We start from the raw sequence: 18488 nt of genomic DNA, 5'->3' as shown, positions 1-18488 counted from the left end.
TAAAAATGATATATAGTAAAGACGCAAAGTTATATATTATGATTATAGATAAGTACTTATTTAGGTATGTCGAGTCACGACAGATATAGAAATTAAATGTCCCCACGTTGAACAATGGTTCAAAAATTAAAATAGTTGGCTAAAATTTGAAATAATAAATTGTAAACAACTACGCGTTGTTCCCAAATATATTGAGTTATGATGTAACTGGGCCCAAATAAGTATTTTAACGTATTTTAATTTTATTAAACGTAATCGAGGTGTTGATGGTATTTATGCTCAAACACAGCCTACCCCCCCCCCCCACCATAATATATAAAATTACGTTTTAGAGATGTATTATTGAAATTTTATAAGCCGGTATGAATTAAAAAAAAAAAATATTTCCATGTAAAAGTATAGGTGAATATTTTGTCAATTTAATAACATGTTATTTTTGACATCGATCAACTACAGTGTAAAAATAAGAGTGAAGCACATTCTAATACTATTAAAATTGTTTACCGAATAAAAAAATCACACATCATCGTACAACGATAATGTTTAAACAATATCCGCTCTGAATCTAAAAGCTAAATAAAATGTAATCGTCACTGTTTGTATAAGTTCATAACAAGTGACGATAATTTAAAATTGAAAATCCCTTAGGGTTTAGTTTATCTAGCAAAACGTGTAAAGTGATGAAGATGCATTTGAGTTGAGCATGCGGAACAGGAAATCGTCATGATTGATTGATGATCGACTGTCGATTGATTGAGCGACATGTGTGCTCGTTAACGTCCGATTGTCGATACATGTGCAATTGGTCAAATAAAATTTTGGATGGATTGAATGAAAACGTATTGGTTTGTTTTTCATAAAACAAAACGAAGGTTATTCATATTATATGTTTTTTTTTAATTTAATTAAATTTATCAATACTTATAATATTTAGAATGTACATTATGAATAAGATTCTATATACATTTCTACAAAGAGTTTGAACAATATTGTTGTTTATAAGTATGGAACATTCATAAATATTTTATCAAATTTTTTAAATCTGTTATAATATGTAGTATACTCAGTTGTGCATCCAGGGGTGGCTAAGGGGGCTTCAGCCATCCTGTTGGCCGCATGTTATGGTAGCAATCTTAAAAAATAAAAATCAAATTACAAACTATGATATTCCTGTAAATGGTTTTGAAGAAACATTTTGCGTATTACCAATTATTTGTAGAGGTTATTTCGGTCACGGTGTATAGTAATAACGACCTAGTATAAAGTAACGGATGTCAAATTCTAATTAACTTTGTTTATCCCCCCCCCCCCATTGAAAAATCTTGGATACGCCACTGAGTATACCTATAGTATTTTTAGTATAAGTTGTTTTAATAAAGGTACTATTATTGGTAAGTGCGAAGATTTTGTATATTATTAAATGGAATATTATTTGCAATATCCCAACACATAAAGGTGGTTAAAATCTTAAAGAAAAAAATTCAAAGAATTAAATAAATTATATAAATAATAAAAATCAATCATTTATATTTTTTTTCATAAATCATTTTTATATATAACATCAATAAGCAGTTAACTATTTTTTTAACTTAATTCAAATTTAAAAGCACATCATAATTTAATTATAAAATAATTTATAATTTTATATTATTGTAATTCTTTTCAATGTTTTTTTTTTTAAATTACCTTCATAAATTATATTGTGCTCTATAGTTTTACTTCAAGTTTTCTTTGACACCTATCTACCTACATAGTTCTTAATCTTATTTGTTTTTAGTTCAACATCAAAATGTACGTACAAGTACACAATTATCTGTCAGATTTTTAATTACTGCCGCATATTATTTGTCGATTAACTCGTAGTATAAGTAAATATTAGGTACACAATGACCAACCGATTGAAAAAAGTGATATTGTTTTCGTTTAATACTATAATAAAAATAAATAGGGTCTGTGTGGACCTCGTATAATGCATATGAAAAGATAAGATTATTTTTGCATCATAATATTGTATCCGCAAGTACTTATATTTATATAATACACATATATAATATATCCTATGTATTAAATAAATATCCAATATCCATTTATAATCCGTTTATAGTTTTTATAGCACAAACGCATCAGTTGGCGCATAGTATAACAGCAATAATAATAAAAAAAATCATTGTTATGTTGTATTTCAGTATATTTAGTAATAGGCATACCTACTGCCGCACATAGCGTACATGCAACTGCAGCACGAGCACCAAGCACTCATCGTCATCTTCCGCCCGCTGCACGGCAACGATATTGGTAAACAATAGTAATAATAATAATAATAATAATACGCACAACAAAACGCATTACATTAATAATATAAAAGTGTATATGTATAATAAAATATATACACCCGCAACAGTTCTATATAATCGCAATTAAGTATATTGGATTGTGACGTGTTCGATGAGCCGCGATGCATTTGTTTGCTTTACTCTATTTTTAATGGTTTCCTAAAAAAATAACAATAATAATACATCTGACATTCTATACGTCGATTATGTTGTTACATTATGCATATAAATCGTGAAATTCGGTCCCTGCAAATGTCACACACTGCACAGTTCTTCGGCGTGGCGGCGTGTATGTGCGCTGGTCGGCATATTATACATATAGGTATAGGTACAATGTACACTCGTGCGCAGTATATTATGCGTGATGTGGGGTGGCCGCGAAAAAAAAATATGGCACATTAAACGCTCGTCCGGGCAATCGCTGGGGAAACATTAAATCATTGTCTGCGCCGTATACACGCAGCGACTGTATCGCGGCTCGCACGCTTTCGGATGTTTTTACGACGATTGTTTTCCGTTTTATTTGCACAAAAGTCGAGACGCGATTTTCCGCACCGCACAATGTTATCTATTCCTGTACAGCAGGTTCGGCGCAGCACATGTCACGGTATAAGTCCCGTCCACGCGCGCCAACAAATTGAAGTGCTTATATTATTCTTATTTTTATATGCGATCCGCCGGCTTGGGGTCGGTGATGGCGTTGCCGCCGTGGACATTGGTCAGCAGCCCTCCTGCACATGACTCTCGTGATACACACGACGTGCGTACACGGCGCTGTCAATTGCCCGTGTCCCTTACACAAACAATTGTGCAATCGGCCAGATTCGTATATATATACACGCGGTGCACTGGACCACTGTAGTGTATTACAGAACACTATATTATAATAATAATAATAATAACGATGTACAACTGCGGCGGCATACGACTTCGCGGACTCGGCGCGGTCCAGCATTTTCAATTACCGTCCAACTGTCGTATACGCGATCGCGTTATAAACCACCGGAACGACCGAATCATGTGACATTTACGAACTGATAATAATCATATTTCTGTCGATGTGTTATTGTTTACGAGTTCGTGTGTAATACACGACGCAATGATATACATCATATTGTATAGACGATATATTGTACCTATACATTGTACACGCACGGTCCAAGTCCCCAGCGAATACACACAATAATATAATACATTATTATCGTACGCGCGTTCGTCTATGTGACTATGTGTGTATTACTGCGAGTGTTCTACGTCCTCGTCGTATAAATTATAAATTATAATATAATCCATGTCGGAATATCGTATGTCGTCCCAAATATCGGTCATCTTTGCTGGAAATATGTTTTTTCCATTTATATATACCACACTGAAGATGTGATTACCGTGCAAAACTGGCAGGTCAGAGCAATAATTTAAGTGTTACTCAACGTCTCAACTTATTATTATTCTATTATATCATACATACATATGCTATATCTAGTAAATCGTAAAAAGTATAACGTATATATATATATATATATATGTAAACATACACACACTTGCCGAAATCGATATGATAGTTATTATTGTTCCGAAATTAGTAATTAATACGCAATTATTTTTTGTTTAAATTATGGTCGACGATTAATGAGGGTACGACGGATCAATTATTATTATTATTACGAGTCACTACGCTAGATACAAACTAAACAAAATCTTTCAGTCTGTGTTTATTATTAAAAAGGGACAGTTCTTGTGAATATTAAATATTTGTTATAGTACTCACGTACGCACATAATATTGAACAATTAACACGGTTTAGGAGTTAATATATATACATTAAACATATATTATAAAGTTAAATAACATAATCAGCCCAAACATCAATTTATTGACTATTAATCAAGAATGCAATAGTAAAAAGTTCGAAGTCAAATAATTTGAACCTAGTTCAGTAGTTGTTGTCAGCTATATGTGTCGTCAATTTCGGGATGAGACAGAAAAATGTTATAATATACAGTCAGACTACAATTTCTTAAATTTCATACAGATTAATCTAACGCGGACAACTAATTCTAAATTAAATAAAATATAAATTTTACTTTTACATTTCTTAATGCTAATTTCTAATTAGATTCAGTATTGTAGAATATGTGCCTTAATGTCTTATACACGACTACACCATTGTAGTGTTAAGTATTATAATATATTGTGAGCTACGCATACATTTAAACATTTTAAACCTTATTATTTACTATTTCACCCGACACACATATGTAACTACATAATACTTACGCCCATAACTTGAATGATCACAGGCCATTGTTTCAAAAAAATCTTATTTGATTAGATTAGAGTCAGTAGTGTCATAAACAGACAACAGGATAAAAAATGTCAGTGATACTCGTTTGCATACATACAGAATTTTTTACTTTAGACTAGCGACTATTGTTTGCGTACAAATGTGTACCTATAATGAACAACGTAAAAAGCCGCAAATTTCTACCTACTAACTGACGAGCTATAAAATTGGTTACGTCCTATATATATGGAATTAAGTAATGATTCATAAAAAATTCACAAAAATATAGGTAACTCTTGGCTCTTAAAGTTGTAAATATCTTAATACTATCACTAACTTTTTTGACTTTGGAAGGCAACTATAGTTGTATTTACAATAGAATTTATAATAGGGAAATAATGACAAAAAGTGCTTAACTTTTTAAAAATTGAAATACATAATATGAAACACTATCAGATATGTATTGACTATTATAAGTATCTTTTGTATAATATAATATTTAAAAATATTTTTGTATCAAAATATTAGATAATGATTTAAGTCTGTTAATATTTTAACTCCTAAAATCGCATACTACAATATATATTTTGTATTTTTTTAAAGTGCAATTTATTCGCATTTCGCACTTCATGCATTTATAATGACAATGTATAGTTCTGTTTCTCCCGACGACATGAAATTGTATGATATACTTGGTGCCTTAATGGATATGTTTTTTTTGTCAAACGAGAAACAAATATAACCTTACGCGGTTGTGTATTCATATGGTCTGTATATGTTGCACTTTATTATTGCAAAATATTTTTGCTTGTATTCAAATGCTAAATATGTGCAATTTTTAATGAAGGGATTTACCGTGAGAAATTTGCATACACAAGAAATAACCGGTTCGCCACCACCCTCTGAGAATTACTGGCCCGGGCAACAAAACAAACTTTAGTTTGCTATTTCGAAAACGGGGGTAACTTATTTATTTATTTAAAAATAAAAAAAAAACTAATAATGCGTCGTTACTTTTTCGGGATTACCGGCCCTTAACAAGTTTAGACTAATGAGAAAGACACGTGACCGACGTAACGCCGCGCAAAGCTTCAAAAGAATAGCATCAATATAATATATATGCACGTAAACGCGTGATATGATGTTTATTTTCAAACGAGCCCAGCTAATCCTCTCTTTATGAAATATTATTGAAAACAGACTTGAACACAATGGCGGTGTATATTTTTTAATGCTTGGTGTGTAGCAGCACGTTTTCGAACTAATCAAAGCAACTATAATATGCTATAGTGATTCGATCTTTGTGATGTATATATAGTATGCACTGCTGTGCAGTGTGATATATGATCATCTTGATTCTCAATAGCCAATGACGTCATAGTGTACGCCGTATACTTTGTGAAGTTTATTGTTTTTTAATGAAACTAAAAAATGTATACCCGTGATTCTAAGTACTTACCTGCAGTTACCGTGTTTTTAGCAGTTTGCTCTTGTAATAGGGCACATAATATATTACGTGAAAATGAATAGTAAATAAAAAGTAATTTGATTTTCAAAAAATATATATTGTGTAAAGTATACAAAACAATACATTTAACAAATAATTTTTTATCATATCGTATAAAATAATCTTTATAAATATCATATATAAAAATAAAATTAGGATTATCTTACGTGTCCAAAATAAAACTCTCTTTGTGTAAGACTCTTAAAGTACACAAAAAAAAAAAAATTTACATAAAACTTAAAAAAAACTCGTTCTTCGATTACATATTACCCCCGCGACGCGTTAATTATTGAATGATGTAAATATTTGTAATAGCTAACACGGAACAATAATATAGGTCGGCCGATATATTATTTATATCGGCTGCAGTCGCACTAAGACTCGTGAAGTTAATTATTGCTTTAATATAAATATATAATATAATTTAATATGCATAAGTACAAAAAACGAAAATAGCTTTGGTTAAGGTCGTTGACTAGAATACGGTGTATGAAAATGTATATTATTAATATAATAATCATATAAATAGGTAATAATTCACAGTAAAAAATGTCAGAGGAGGAAAACTCTGATAAAGTCGTCGTTCACTCGCACGTCACTTATTAATATTAGCGAGACGAGCGTAGAAAACAGTACGTTTGGGAGTAGTATTTAGTACGCCACTTCAGCGCCCCAAGGCCTGTAGGGTTTCATCTGCGCGGAAACGGACGAATCGGATTGGTATTGTTGTTGTTGTTGTTGTTGTTGATGGTGCTGTTGATGCATAGCAGCATCGTGATAGCCCGACGGCGGCTGCGGGGGCGGTTGAACAGGTTGCAAGTTGTGCAATTGGTTGCCGGCACCACCGCCGTGCTGGTGTTGGTGCTGGTATTCGTCGCGACTGCGGTGGTGGTGCTGCTGTTCGTGTTGCCGCTGCTGTTGGTGATGGTGGTGGTGGTGGTGGTAGTCCGCCGGTACGGACGACAGGGTAGTGAGACCGGCTGCGTCCGCTTCCGCCGCTGACTTGATACCGTCCACGGTCGTCGCTGACGTCTCGTAATTATTGTTGTTGTGGCTGGGTGGTGGCGGTGGTGGAGGAAGGGTCAGCGGTGGTTGTTGTTGTTGTTGTTGGTGCGGCGACGTTGTCGGCGGGTAATGGTGCACCGGTGGAAGTGTCGGTGGTGGCGGTGGTGGCGGCGGCGGCGGTGCGCCGACGTGATGACCGCCGTACCAACTTGGTGGCGGTGGCGGGGCGTTATGGTGTCCCGCAGCGGCCGGCGACTTGGCCGCGTACTCGCGCTGCGCAGCAAAGTACTGCAAATGCGACAATAACCGTTCACGCAATGGGTCCCGGCCGTTCATGCCTTCCACCGACTCCAAGTACCTGGCCACCTCGGTGGCGCATTCTCTGAACCCGATGTTATGGTAGTCCATCGCGTATTTCGATGGTTCGTAGGCCAACGTGTCCAAACCTGCTTAAGAAGAAAAAAACAAACATATTATTAGTTGTATTATTATTATATTTATATTTTGTTCTCGGTATTATTACTATAATGTATTAATTGCATTTATGAAAGCATTGAATTTGGAAATTTCCACTTTATAAACTGTCTATTTGAAAATCTCCGGAAAAAACTAAGTAATTTTTTTAAGCTTTTTTTGATAGCTTTTTAGAGAATTTAAATTCACAGTCTCAAATTATCACTATTTACCTACTGACAATACCTATATTGAGTATACTACCATCGTATACGATATATTAACAATTGTTCTCCTTATAAATTACTTTAAGTTACATTTTGCGGTTTACAATAATACCCACAATCATCACCTAATAAAAACTGAGCCAAACTCCTCACCACTAATTGTAGGTAATAACATTTATTTTCGAAAACTGAAAGTTTAATTTTTTTAATATTTTTTTGTCTGTTTCGCGTTTATGAATGTGATTATAAAGGATATTATAGTAACGCGTATGTTATGTACCTACCTTTAAGGTAATACTTTTATACACCGTATTAACATACGCCCGGTATTAACATAACGCTACTTAAGTTTTCAATTCCATATACTTATTTACTTTTAGGAACTGCGGTGCGCATGCGCATGGTGAAACTATTTTGAATATTTTATTTAATATAAGCCTGATATTATAATATTATTTGATGATTGTCATCGCATAATAGGTACTTCCATATCATTTCATGGCCGATTTACGGATTTGTGAGTAATAATGGTAATAATAATAACAAACAATAAATCGTTGTGTGATCGGTGGTGGTGTTTGCGTATAAATATAATAATACGTATATATACGTATATAATATTATACACTCGCGGGGGCCGCCGTCTAAAGTGCGACGATGCTCGTCAAATCGGCAGTGGTTGGTGGCGAATCGTGGGAAAAGGGTGGCGCCGATTTGCGACCGACGAGGGGCAGCTGACACGGAATCACGTTCTCACGGTAATGTGTATATACGGTGTATAATCTGTCCGTTTTACCACCCCCTCCGAGACATCGCGATTTAATTTTGACCGATAAATTAAAAAATACAAGTAAGTGAGTTAACAATATCTGTACTCGGGACACAAGCCAAATCCGCGATAAAAGTCCGAATTCACACGGTCGAAAACACCCGGTCACGGCTTGCGACCAACACGAAAGCGACAAGATCACGCGAATAAAGAATATTATTAACAAATATTTTCGTGTAATAATATACAACTGTATTGTGTCTATACCTATTAACGAGCATAACCCTCTGAAATATCTTATGCCCCCCGTATTGCGTAGGTAATCATATTCGCCGACCTATATACTCAGCCAAGTCACTATATCAACCCAATATTAACTATGGATCGGTATTATAACATAATGAACGTAGCCGACGTTAAATCTAGTCGTTAAATACAAAACGAGGTTTTTTTGTGAAAATATAATATCATTAATATGCAGTTGTCTATGGTCACGATGTGTGACACCGTCGTCGTCGTCGCGTATTGAAATGGTGATAAAATTTATTATTACGGTTGTATGCCGCTCGTGTTCCACTACGGCGGGCACTTGTCGCCGACAGCCGAGGGACAGGATGTCGAGTTAATAGACTATGTATACCTATGTACATGGTATCACTCCGGTCCTAACCCTTTCGCCGGCGGTAAGTAGTTATGCGTGTACACCTTTTGTATAATATTATGCCACTGCGACGGGAAGTCGACGAGAGACAGGTGTACATGGCTTAGTGGTGTACAACAGTCGACGGCGAAGACGGCCGAGGACTGCTTGAATATAATTTAACGTACTCGCGCAATGTCATCGTTTAAGTGGGATATGCGACCGGAAAAGCTATCGAAGACAAAGTATAATAAGTAATAAAGTACCTATATAGTCACTATACGAATAATATTTTAAGTTCCTATAGGACACGAACTACTGAACAATATTATAGTATGTTATTGAAATGTGATAGTAAAATGTATAAATTTTCCGGAATTTGCGTTTTAGTATAATATTTGAATATACACCAAACCCATCCCAGGTTAAACGGAGAGACTCGAAATTTATTTTAAAAAATCGAAGTAGAAAACCAACATGTTAGCCGATGTTAGCTTATACAATATAACTTTGATACGTAAACTAATTATAAGAAAATCTATTATTTGTAATCAAGACGTAATTTACCTTTTGCGTGAATCATTTTTAAATGATCGACTGTGAGTTGTAAGATTTCGGCCTTTTCCAATTTGGCCGAACCCTGTTTTTCGTACGCTGTGGGCACAAGTCGCCTGAGTTCTGACAGGCTAGTGTTAATGCGGTCACGACGTCTCTTTTCGATGATTCCCCGGCGTTTCTTCCGGGTGAGCATGTGGGGTGTGTCTGTACCGTCTCCGGGAGAAGAACAACTATGGAAAAATTGAAAAAAAAAGCCAAGTGTAAGTAAACTAATTTCAAAATTACACACGTGTTCCATAACCCTACAGTAACCCTACAGTATCCCAACAGTCCCAAAAACCCCTGGCTAATAATCACGTAGTTGATGCCATAAACAATTAATAAAAAAAAAAAATAATAATTTCAAAATAAATCGATAAATTTCAGATTTAAACTTTTTTTTAATACGATGGTTGCGGAGGAAAAAATTTCAAATTATAATAAGATATTAAGTCGAATTTGAAAGTAGGTACCTATATGAAATTCCTATTTTTTTTTTAATGTTAGCCTATCCAAAGCGGTATACAGTCGAATTCGTAGGTAACCTAACCTAAGTCTATTGCATTGCCGAAGAGATCCGGTCGTTCTAAACTTACGTTTCCGGAAATTGTACAGGGGTTTAAGGACCCGTGCTATAAGTATAATATATGTGTAGGTACTTACTGGTCTTTGCTTGACTCTTCTGAAAATGCATCATCACAATCGTCACTCTCGTTGAAGTGCCTTTTGACGCCTTGATGATGGTGCCGAGAAGTCGGCGGCGGGGCGGGCATCGAACTCCACGGTCCGTAGCCCCAGTGAGGGGGCTCGGCGGTGGCGGCGATTGCGGTCGGTGGTTGATGTTGTGCGACGGACTCCGGGTGGTGAGCCGGGCCGCCCCCGCGAGGCACAACCATACGCCACAGGTTGACGGCGGCCGGGTCACAGTAGCCCAAATAATCGTTGGGCCGGGCGTCCGGGTACGCGACGGCAGCAGCGGCTGCGACGGACCGCAGGTCATGGTGGTGATTGTGGTTAGCCACTTTGACGGTTAAGTTCAAAAAATATGAAGAAAAAAAACTGCCCGTTGTGCAGTTAGCTAGAGCGAGAGTAGGGGGTCACGTGCTTCGGTCCCTTGTTTGCGGTTTTATCTTTAAGGAAACTAGTCTCGTCGCGAACCACTTGTTGTCGGCGGCGGCGGCGGTGGACAATGTGTGTGTATAAAATTAAATACGCGGGCGAACGTGTGCGCGACGTGTACGACGTGAGCCGAACGACTGCCGTGGCGCGTGGACGACCGTCGGCCGTACGTCGGGCGAACGCCGTCCGGACGCCCCACGCCGCGACAGCGGCCGCCCCCCACCACCGAAAGAAAAAACCGTCGGAAACCGGAAGGGCGTCCCTTCTCACCCGCGGCACAGCCATCCGGTTCCGAGTGCGCGCGCCCGCGTGTATGTGTGTGGGTGTGCGCACGGTAATAATATTATACACGCACACGCACGCGACACCGCGACGTTATCGCGGCGAGCGTGTGCGTCGTATATGTATTTGTATAAACGGTCCACACGTCGTCTTCGCCGTCGTCGCCGCCGCCGCCGTCGCCGCCGTTATTGCGCGACTGGACAAAACGTCCGACGACGTCCGTCGCGCGGCGATGTAAGTGTGCAAATCGGCGGGCACGTGATCGGTCTGGGCACTTATTATTATTTTGTATTATTAGGTGCGAAGTACAATGTACTGATGTGTGTGCGGTGGCCTAGCGCACACGTTATTATTATATTATTATTGTAAGCGGACTCGTGGCGCTTTTTATAATATATTATGATATTATTATGTGCCGACTACGGGTGTATCAACAGTGTTGTTAATGTTGTGGTTGTTGTTGTCGTTGTTGTGTCATTTAATGTCATAAATGTCACTGCAGTCTGCAGCAGTAGCACGTGCAGGCTAATTATTATTATCTTCGATTTCCCAATTCACAATAATATATTATTGACCCATAATATACGAAGCTGCAGTTGCTGCGAGATTCGAGTTCAATTCAAGTGACAATAAATTCGGTGGTGCTTTCGTTACGTCGATCTATTACGAAAACTTTTAAAAAGTGCTCAAATATCCTTTGGAGGATAGTACTATTATGAGCATCAAACAATTAAATCGGGTGCACTCAAAAATAATATTGTAGCATCTGCAAACTGCAATTAAATAAACCAGCAGTCCAATAGTATCTGTAAATTGTGAGGTCATATTATTGCATATAGTATTATTGTGAGCCTAACAAATAGGTACCAATTTGAACTAAGCGATGTCTTTATTTTATTTTTTATACAATAGTTTACCGATAATAATATTTGTACATTTTTTATTATTACCCTGAAAGTGAAGGTATTCTTAGATATTTTATCCTTTTTAACACAATATTGAGGACATTCTTTTTGGAGATCTTGTCTTGACAATATTAGAAAAGCTCCATTTGTTGAAAGCCCACTCCCAACGTGACGTATTTTTTTAGTATTTTGGGTTTGCCCCTCTCTCCATTTTAAAATCCTGGCTACATCAATGCACTCCCACTATTAGGTTTTTTGACGGAGTTATGTATATTGATGATTTCTTATTTGTGGAGGGGGGGGGGTACGTATACATGGCTGTATAGTGATAGACTTTTGTATAACTATATTATTAAAAACTGCAGTTTTCCTCGTAATAGTAACTACATTTGATATTGGATATGATTGAATTATTGTGTTCGTTTTAGAGATCAAAAGCTGAATATCGGTTTAATTTTTCAACATGCCTTGTAAAATGTAAATGATTCGACATTTTGGTTGTAATTAACTATGATATCTTATAATAATATACTTATAAATTCTATTATATTTTTAATATTTATTCTTTGTAGAATACTGTATAATAGTATCGATAACCAACTCGTATAAACTGGACATTTCGAATTAAACTGTACATTGTACATAAAAGTTATACTTAAAGTTTCAGAAATATTATATAATATATGTATAGAGGTACCTACTACTTTATGAACACCGTATATAAGTATACATAACATATATTTATATTATAAATAATTCACTCTCGCTTTATCAAATCGCTGTACCCATATTGTATACATCGTTCATTTTAATTTATATCAGTAACGATAGTAAATGCTTTTACCGTTGCTCGCGTGGTATACAGTTTACGACGTACCTACCACGTTTAAGGGATAATATACTTAGCGGATATCGTTGAAATAAAAATGCAACATAACGCACTTATATAATATACATACCTACCGCAAAGTGGTTCTCGCAGCGGCTACCCCACGCAGCCATATTATAATTTAAAATAATATACAAGTATAGAATATAGTATACTAATACCTATGATATAGTATACTTTATCGCACGTGAGCCTATCGGCATAACTCTGCTGCACCTGTGAATTCAGTTCGGTCTGCTGACCGCGGTGTACACCGTACGTTTATTGTATAGTTTTCCGGCGATAGTGTGCAACGAATAACAATTAACGCTAATTACCCATGTAATAATAATTCCGAACTATATTATACCTATCTATAGACATTGTAGCTGAATTAAATTTTTTACTGTCTATTTTCGGAGTCAGGGCAACTTCGAGTTGTGGGTTTTCGAATCCGGTCAACACGCCCACGCATAAAATATATAATACAAGTAAAAGTTGAGACGATATCGCGAAAAGTTTTTGAGCTCCGTAATGGGATGTGGGATACGGAATAGAATGAGTGAAGGGGGGGGGGGCTGCAGCCGATGTGTATCGGCTATAAATAATATATATACTCATCATCACACGCAAGCACGGTTTGGATCTGATCTCTTTTGTCAAAGTTTTTCAATCGTAGCGTGGAAAGTTTAAGTATACACCTTTGGTTCCGCCTCGGCAATCAAACGCGTCGTTCACGTACGTGTTCCGACCTATATTTACCAAACCGAATTTGAAATATCAAAATATACAATAGTCAATCGGCTATATTAATAATACATGTTGCGAGGGCGAATTCGAATAAAACCGTGGGCGTTCAATATAAAAACCACTGAAAACAAGTCACTTTTTTATCTAAACTTTATCGGGGAGCATATTATGTACGAAAAAAGATCATTTTACGTCCAAAAAGGAAAAAAATGGACGTGTTATAATTTATATTTTTTCAAAGTACGACATTTTATATTGACCATTGATATGCTATCATATTTATAATTATCCAGTTTTAAATTTGCTGTTTGAATAACACTATACCTAGTAAAAACTCAATTTTGAAATTATTTGAATACAATCATTTACTTATCTATTAGTTATTACTATTACGCCTTTTAATTGAATATTTGTGTAACATATTGAAATGTATTGCTATATTTGTTATGAACTTTGTTCGGCTAAAATACCCGTCATTTGACTAATGTTATATAGTAATTAGTATGTTACATTATCCAAATAATGTCCGCATTAAATACATAATAATAATTAATACGTAACACATTTCTATAATAGGTAATATATTTGTAACGGTCAGCTTGCTTTGATAATTTATATTACACCGCATACGGCATGCCGCGGTGGTGCATGATGGGGCGCACATATATTAAACGACCATTGGGGTATATATATAAATATATTATATCGTATAAACCTAAGTATGTTGTTTTGTTTCAGTCCAACATTTGAGTATATCCTTGTGTAATCATTTGATAGTTACAAATTTGCAATATATTTTTTCTGTTATGTCCTATAATCCACACTACTTAACAAACTTATTTATTTCGTTTTAATCCAAAAAATGTATTCAAAACTAGTAAATTAACTAACACATTTAAGAAATTAAAACTAAGAATTACAACAGGTTTATAATATGATAAGGGGAAAATAGATTGGTAGAGATGAGTCATCAATGAAACTAACAATTAACTTATTCAAAAATGGTAAGTTATAGAACACTTTTTTGTCAGCTAGGGTGCTTAAGACAGGGTAGACAAGGTAAACAAGGTAGTGAAGGACATTGATTGAAGGACATCAATAATCACGCTAGAAATATTAAGGACCTACGACATGACCTGCAAAAGATAGGACACGGCGTTGAACTCGTTCTAACTCGGAGACACTATGCTGTGTTTCATAACACCGAGAATATTTAAATATTGAATTCGCCAAGGAATAATAAGTAGCTTTCAGAGGTGTTTTAAGGTGAAACTTGGATTCGACGCTTTTTAAACAGCTCGGAACTTTAAATGCTTTGGAGCATATAGATTCTATGTGTGGGTGGAAGTCGAATGTAGGTGTAATACCCAAGTCCTGATAGTGGATCCATTAATAATACAATGGTATTTAATTATAAAATGGCACCTACTGAATGATATGTAATTACACAATATTAATATTAAATTATGTACATTAGTATCTACTATTTACTATCTACGATTAAATCATTATAGTTATTACTATTGTATCTTGTAGATATGATTATATGAGTAATGAGTATCGAGCTGGTAAATCGTAAAAACTAAAAATTGTCCAGTAGGTAGTGATGGCAGTAATATTATGTTATAAATATTTAAATATTTAATTTAAGTATGATACAATATTACAAATATTTAATTATAAAAATAGTCTAAAAGTTTATTCAGTTAAACAAAGTTATTATTATACATGTGCAGTTTAATTATTTTCAAGTTGAAAACTTTTTTTAAAAAGAGAAAAAAAGAAAATCTACAAAACCGTTTTCATTTTATCCGTAAAAGTGAGTAAAGTTATAGTACCTATAGGTATACTTTAAAAGTTTAAAGTTTTATTATAAATTGATTTCAACTTTCCATACAGCATAACTATATAGTATAAATATAATGAAAACTTACATTTTGTGCATATCTAAAATTATAAATTTTAAAAATGTTCGCCAACCAAAGTTAGGTACCTAACCACTGTTTGCATGACTACGACGTAATGTTTAATTAATTACTTAGGTAATTTATATATTCATCATATTATTTAAATTAAATTTAAAAAATAGAATTTTTCACATTGAGATTGGAGATGATATCCCTAAGATGTAAGTGTTGCTATATTTATTTGTTTACTGCAGTTCAATATTGTAACAAAAAAAACTATTGCAACACTTGTGGCCCCTAAACAAATAACTGGTGTGAGGCTATAGTGGGTTCACTATTTTATTTATACCATATTTAATTAATACGAATTAATCAATATACTCTTAATTTCATTACACACATTATTCAATATTTAGTTCATTGTAATTGAAAGCTTTTCATCAATTTTATTATTTCTACTTTTGTACAATATCATATTTAAATGAAAGTTAAAAGAAAATGCTTTTAAATCTTTAAAATATAAAAATAACTGTACAATGAATGTTGATTCGTCTATTAGTATTTAGTTATCATGCCATTAAATACGTATTAATTGTAATGTATTTTATGTAAACATTTTTTTGGTAAAAGGCTTTTTAATTACTTAATAATTTGAATGAAATATGTTATTCAATGGTTATAATTAACATTTGGGGCTTGGTTTTGATATATTATAATCGCAGACCGCAGTATAATATTTATAACCTAACCTAACCCATCTTTTGGCCTTTGGGTGTATTCTATGTTTAATTAATTATGGCGTTGTTTACGTTTATTAAAATACACTTTTGTACGAGTTAAAAATTACTTTATGTAATGTATAGTAGATTGAAAGAAAATTAGATTTTAATTTAATTTCCTAATGGTATTACTATTTATGAAATAATTTATCTTTAATATTTTTTTTCGCATAATATATCTTATCGACAAAACATTAAATTTATTACTTACTGCAGTATTAACATATTTTGAACAATATACTACTACCAAACTGCAGTGGCCTGCAGATAAATTAAAAGCCCCTCGACGATAGTGCTCGTTTAATTCGTTTTGTTTTAAAAATTATTCCGTTCATGGATGTTGAGCTTCGTGAATGATGATTACTATACCTATTATTATACGATATAATAAAGAGCGCGTGTCTTGCGGTTTAACCACGTGCAGCGGAGTCGATTTGCGCGCGTGCCGAGTGTTTGCATATTTCGTACTCCTCGCCGCCGTCTAGCACGCGTGTCGTCTCGATCACATTATCATCGAATTCAAATCTAAATATCTTTTTAAATAGGATAATATTAATAATTATTTAGAATGCGAAAAATCGTTCGTCTGCATATAATCGTAATATAGACACATATTATTAAATATACCGTTATATTGTAATTTATGTTAACATTTCAAGCTCGCACTTACAGATATAGATACCTTTAATGCGATAATTGATAACCCATATTAACTTAATGTAGGTCCCACAATATTGTGTGCACTAGAAACAGGGCCTGATTAAGGAGTTGGTCGCCAGTAGGCTAGGGTTGATTTGGCGATACCACGAGTTATCGGAGTAGGGGTAGGGGGGTATTTTGTAGCTCCCCCAATTTAATATTAGGGATTGGCATTAGATTGGCGTCCCAGGCTGTAGCCTATTCAGCCTATTGGTTAATCAGGACCTGACTGAAAAATTCTAGGGTAAATGATGCATTTTAGAACACATTTTAAATTTTATTTTAAAAAACTTGTACTATTATAGGAACCTACCATTATTTTGTTTGTTGGTATTAATAATTGTATTGCAAGCAAATAATAATATTTTTTCAAAATTCTCAATTTCAGTATACAATATATACTGATTATGTGCCCGAGTATAAATATTTGAACGAAAAACGCACGAGATAATAATATTACACTTGCGCATTATACATCCATGCACCACTATGCACGTGCATGTGTCAATGCGTGTACCTATACATATAGTCGTGTCCAGTGGCGATGCGACAGAGGTTTTTAATTGTATACATCACATCGCTACGTCATATTATATAGGCACACGCCGGGCACGCGCCTATGTATGCTCGTGGTGAATCAGGTATGGGTTTTACAATAGGTAAACACACACAATTCTATACTCGTTACATGCGTAGCACGGTGAACAATATACGAGTAATCGTAAGTACAACATTTGTACGTGTGTGTGTGTGTGTGTGTGTGTGTGTGTGTGCGTAGGAGATTAAGTCCGACGTTTGTAATTATATAACGTGCGTATAAGGGCGCGGCGGGTGGATGGGTAAAAGTGGCGATATATAAGGGTATACACGGAGCGAAGGGGTGTGTGAGAGTAGTTCCGGACACGATTTCCCACGAACTGTTCGCCGGAGAAAACGCTTTCGGGGGGAGAGGCCGTTCCCGCGGCGCAGCTATAGCCGCACACACATACACGCGCGCGTACAGCACACACAGAGGCACACACACAAAACCATTGTGTTCGATCGCCGCCGCCTACGGTCACACGCCAAAACCACCCCAACGACCTCACATACAGTGCGTATATACCGGCGGAAATATAAGTATATGTTTATATATATATATATACATGCATATATTAATATTATATTGAATAATATAACGTCCGCAAACACCAGACATTTAGCCGAGACCCGATCCCCTCCCATGTCAGCGGTTATCATCGCGTCGCACACGACACGATTGACGACGATGTATATATTATATGTATTTCGTATAACATATATATATATATATATACGTATATATAATAATGATGTACTATTTTACGAACATCGATGTGTATGCG

General features: G+C 35.2%; 2 protein-coding genes across 4 annotated transcripts in view; one reads left to right on the top strand and one right to left on the bottom strand.

Annotated features, from left to right (window-relative positions):
- The window catches only part of LOC111037702 (gamma-2-syntrophin), a 42825-nt gene that overhangs the window by 10418 nt on the left and 13919 nt on the right, over nt 1-18488 (top strand). The window contains exon 1 of one of the 2 annotated variants that reach the window (XM_022320420.1): nt 2192-2295. The exons of the other annotated variant lie outside the window; for it this stretch is intronic. The gene's annotated coding sequence lies outside the window, so the exon portion shown is untranslated. Of the gene's footprint in view, nt 1-2191; nt 2296-18488 lie in introns of those variants that run through there. 2 annotated transcript variants of the gene reach the window in all.
- LOC111037703 (hairy/enhancer-of-split related with YRPW motif protein-like) lies at nt 6364-11211 on the bottom strand. 2 transcript variants are annotated; one of them, XM_022320421.1, is made up of 3 exons: nt 10479-11211; nt 9786-10006; nt 6364-7578 (listed from the first exon to the last, which is right to left on the bottom strand). In XM_022320421.1, the coding sequence occupies exons 1-3, from the start codon at nt 10709-10711 to the stop codon at nt 6776-6778; spliced, it is 1257 nt and encodes a 418-aa protein (XP_022176113.1). In that variant the 5' UTR covers nt 10712-11211; the 3' UTR covers nt 6364-6775. The 2 variants fall into 2 exon arrangements, with proteins under 2 accessions (XP_022176113.1, XP_022176114.1); XM_022320422.1 differs by having other exon boundaries at nt 6364-7575.

The sequence above is a fragment of the Myzus persicae genome, unplaced genomic scaffold, assembly GCF_001856785.1.
Source record: "Myzus persicae strain clone G006 unplaced genomic scaffold, MPER_G0061.0, whole genome shotgun sequence".
Taxonomy (NCBI): Eukaryota; Metazoa; Arthropoda; class Insecta; order Hemiptera; family Aphididae; genus Myzus; species Myzus persicae.
The sequence above is the reverse complement of the archived record's forward strand: the minus strand, read 5'-3'. Positions and strand labels throughout refer to the sequence as shown.

What these genes read in the sequence shown, in the direction of transcription:
- LOC111037703 (XM_022320421.1), bottom strand. Translation starts at nt 10,711, where the DNA reads ATGGTTGTGCCTCGCGGGGGCGGCCCGGCTCACCACCCGGAGTCCGTC. An exon ending in GAAGAGTCAAGCAAAGACCA is followed by an intron (nt 10,007 to 10,478) that starts GTAAGTACCTAC and finishes ATTTTTCCATAG; the next exon opens with TTGTTCTTCTCCCGGAGACG. An exon ending in AAAAATGATTCACGCAAAAG is followed by an intron (nt 7,579 to 9,785) that starts GTAAATTACGTC and finishes TTTCTTCTTAAG; the next exon opens with CAGGTTTGGACACGTTGGCC.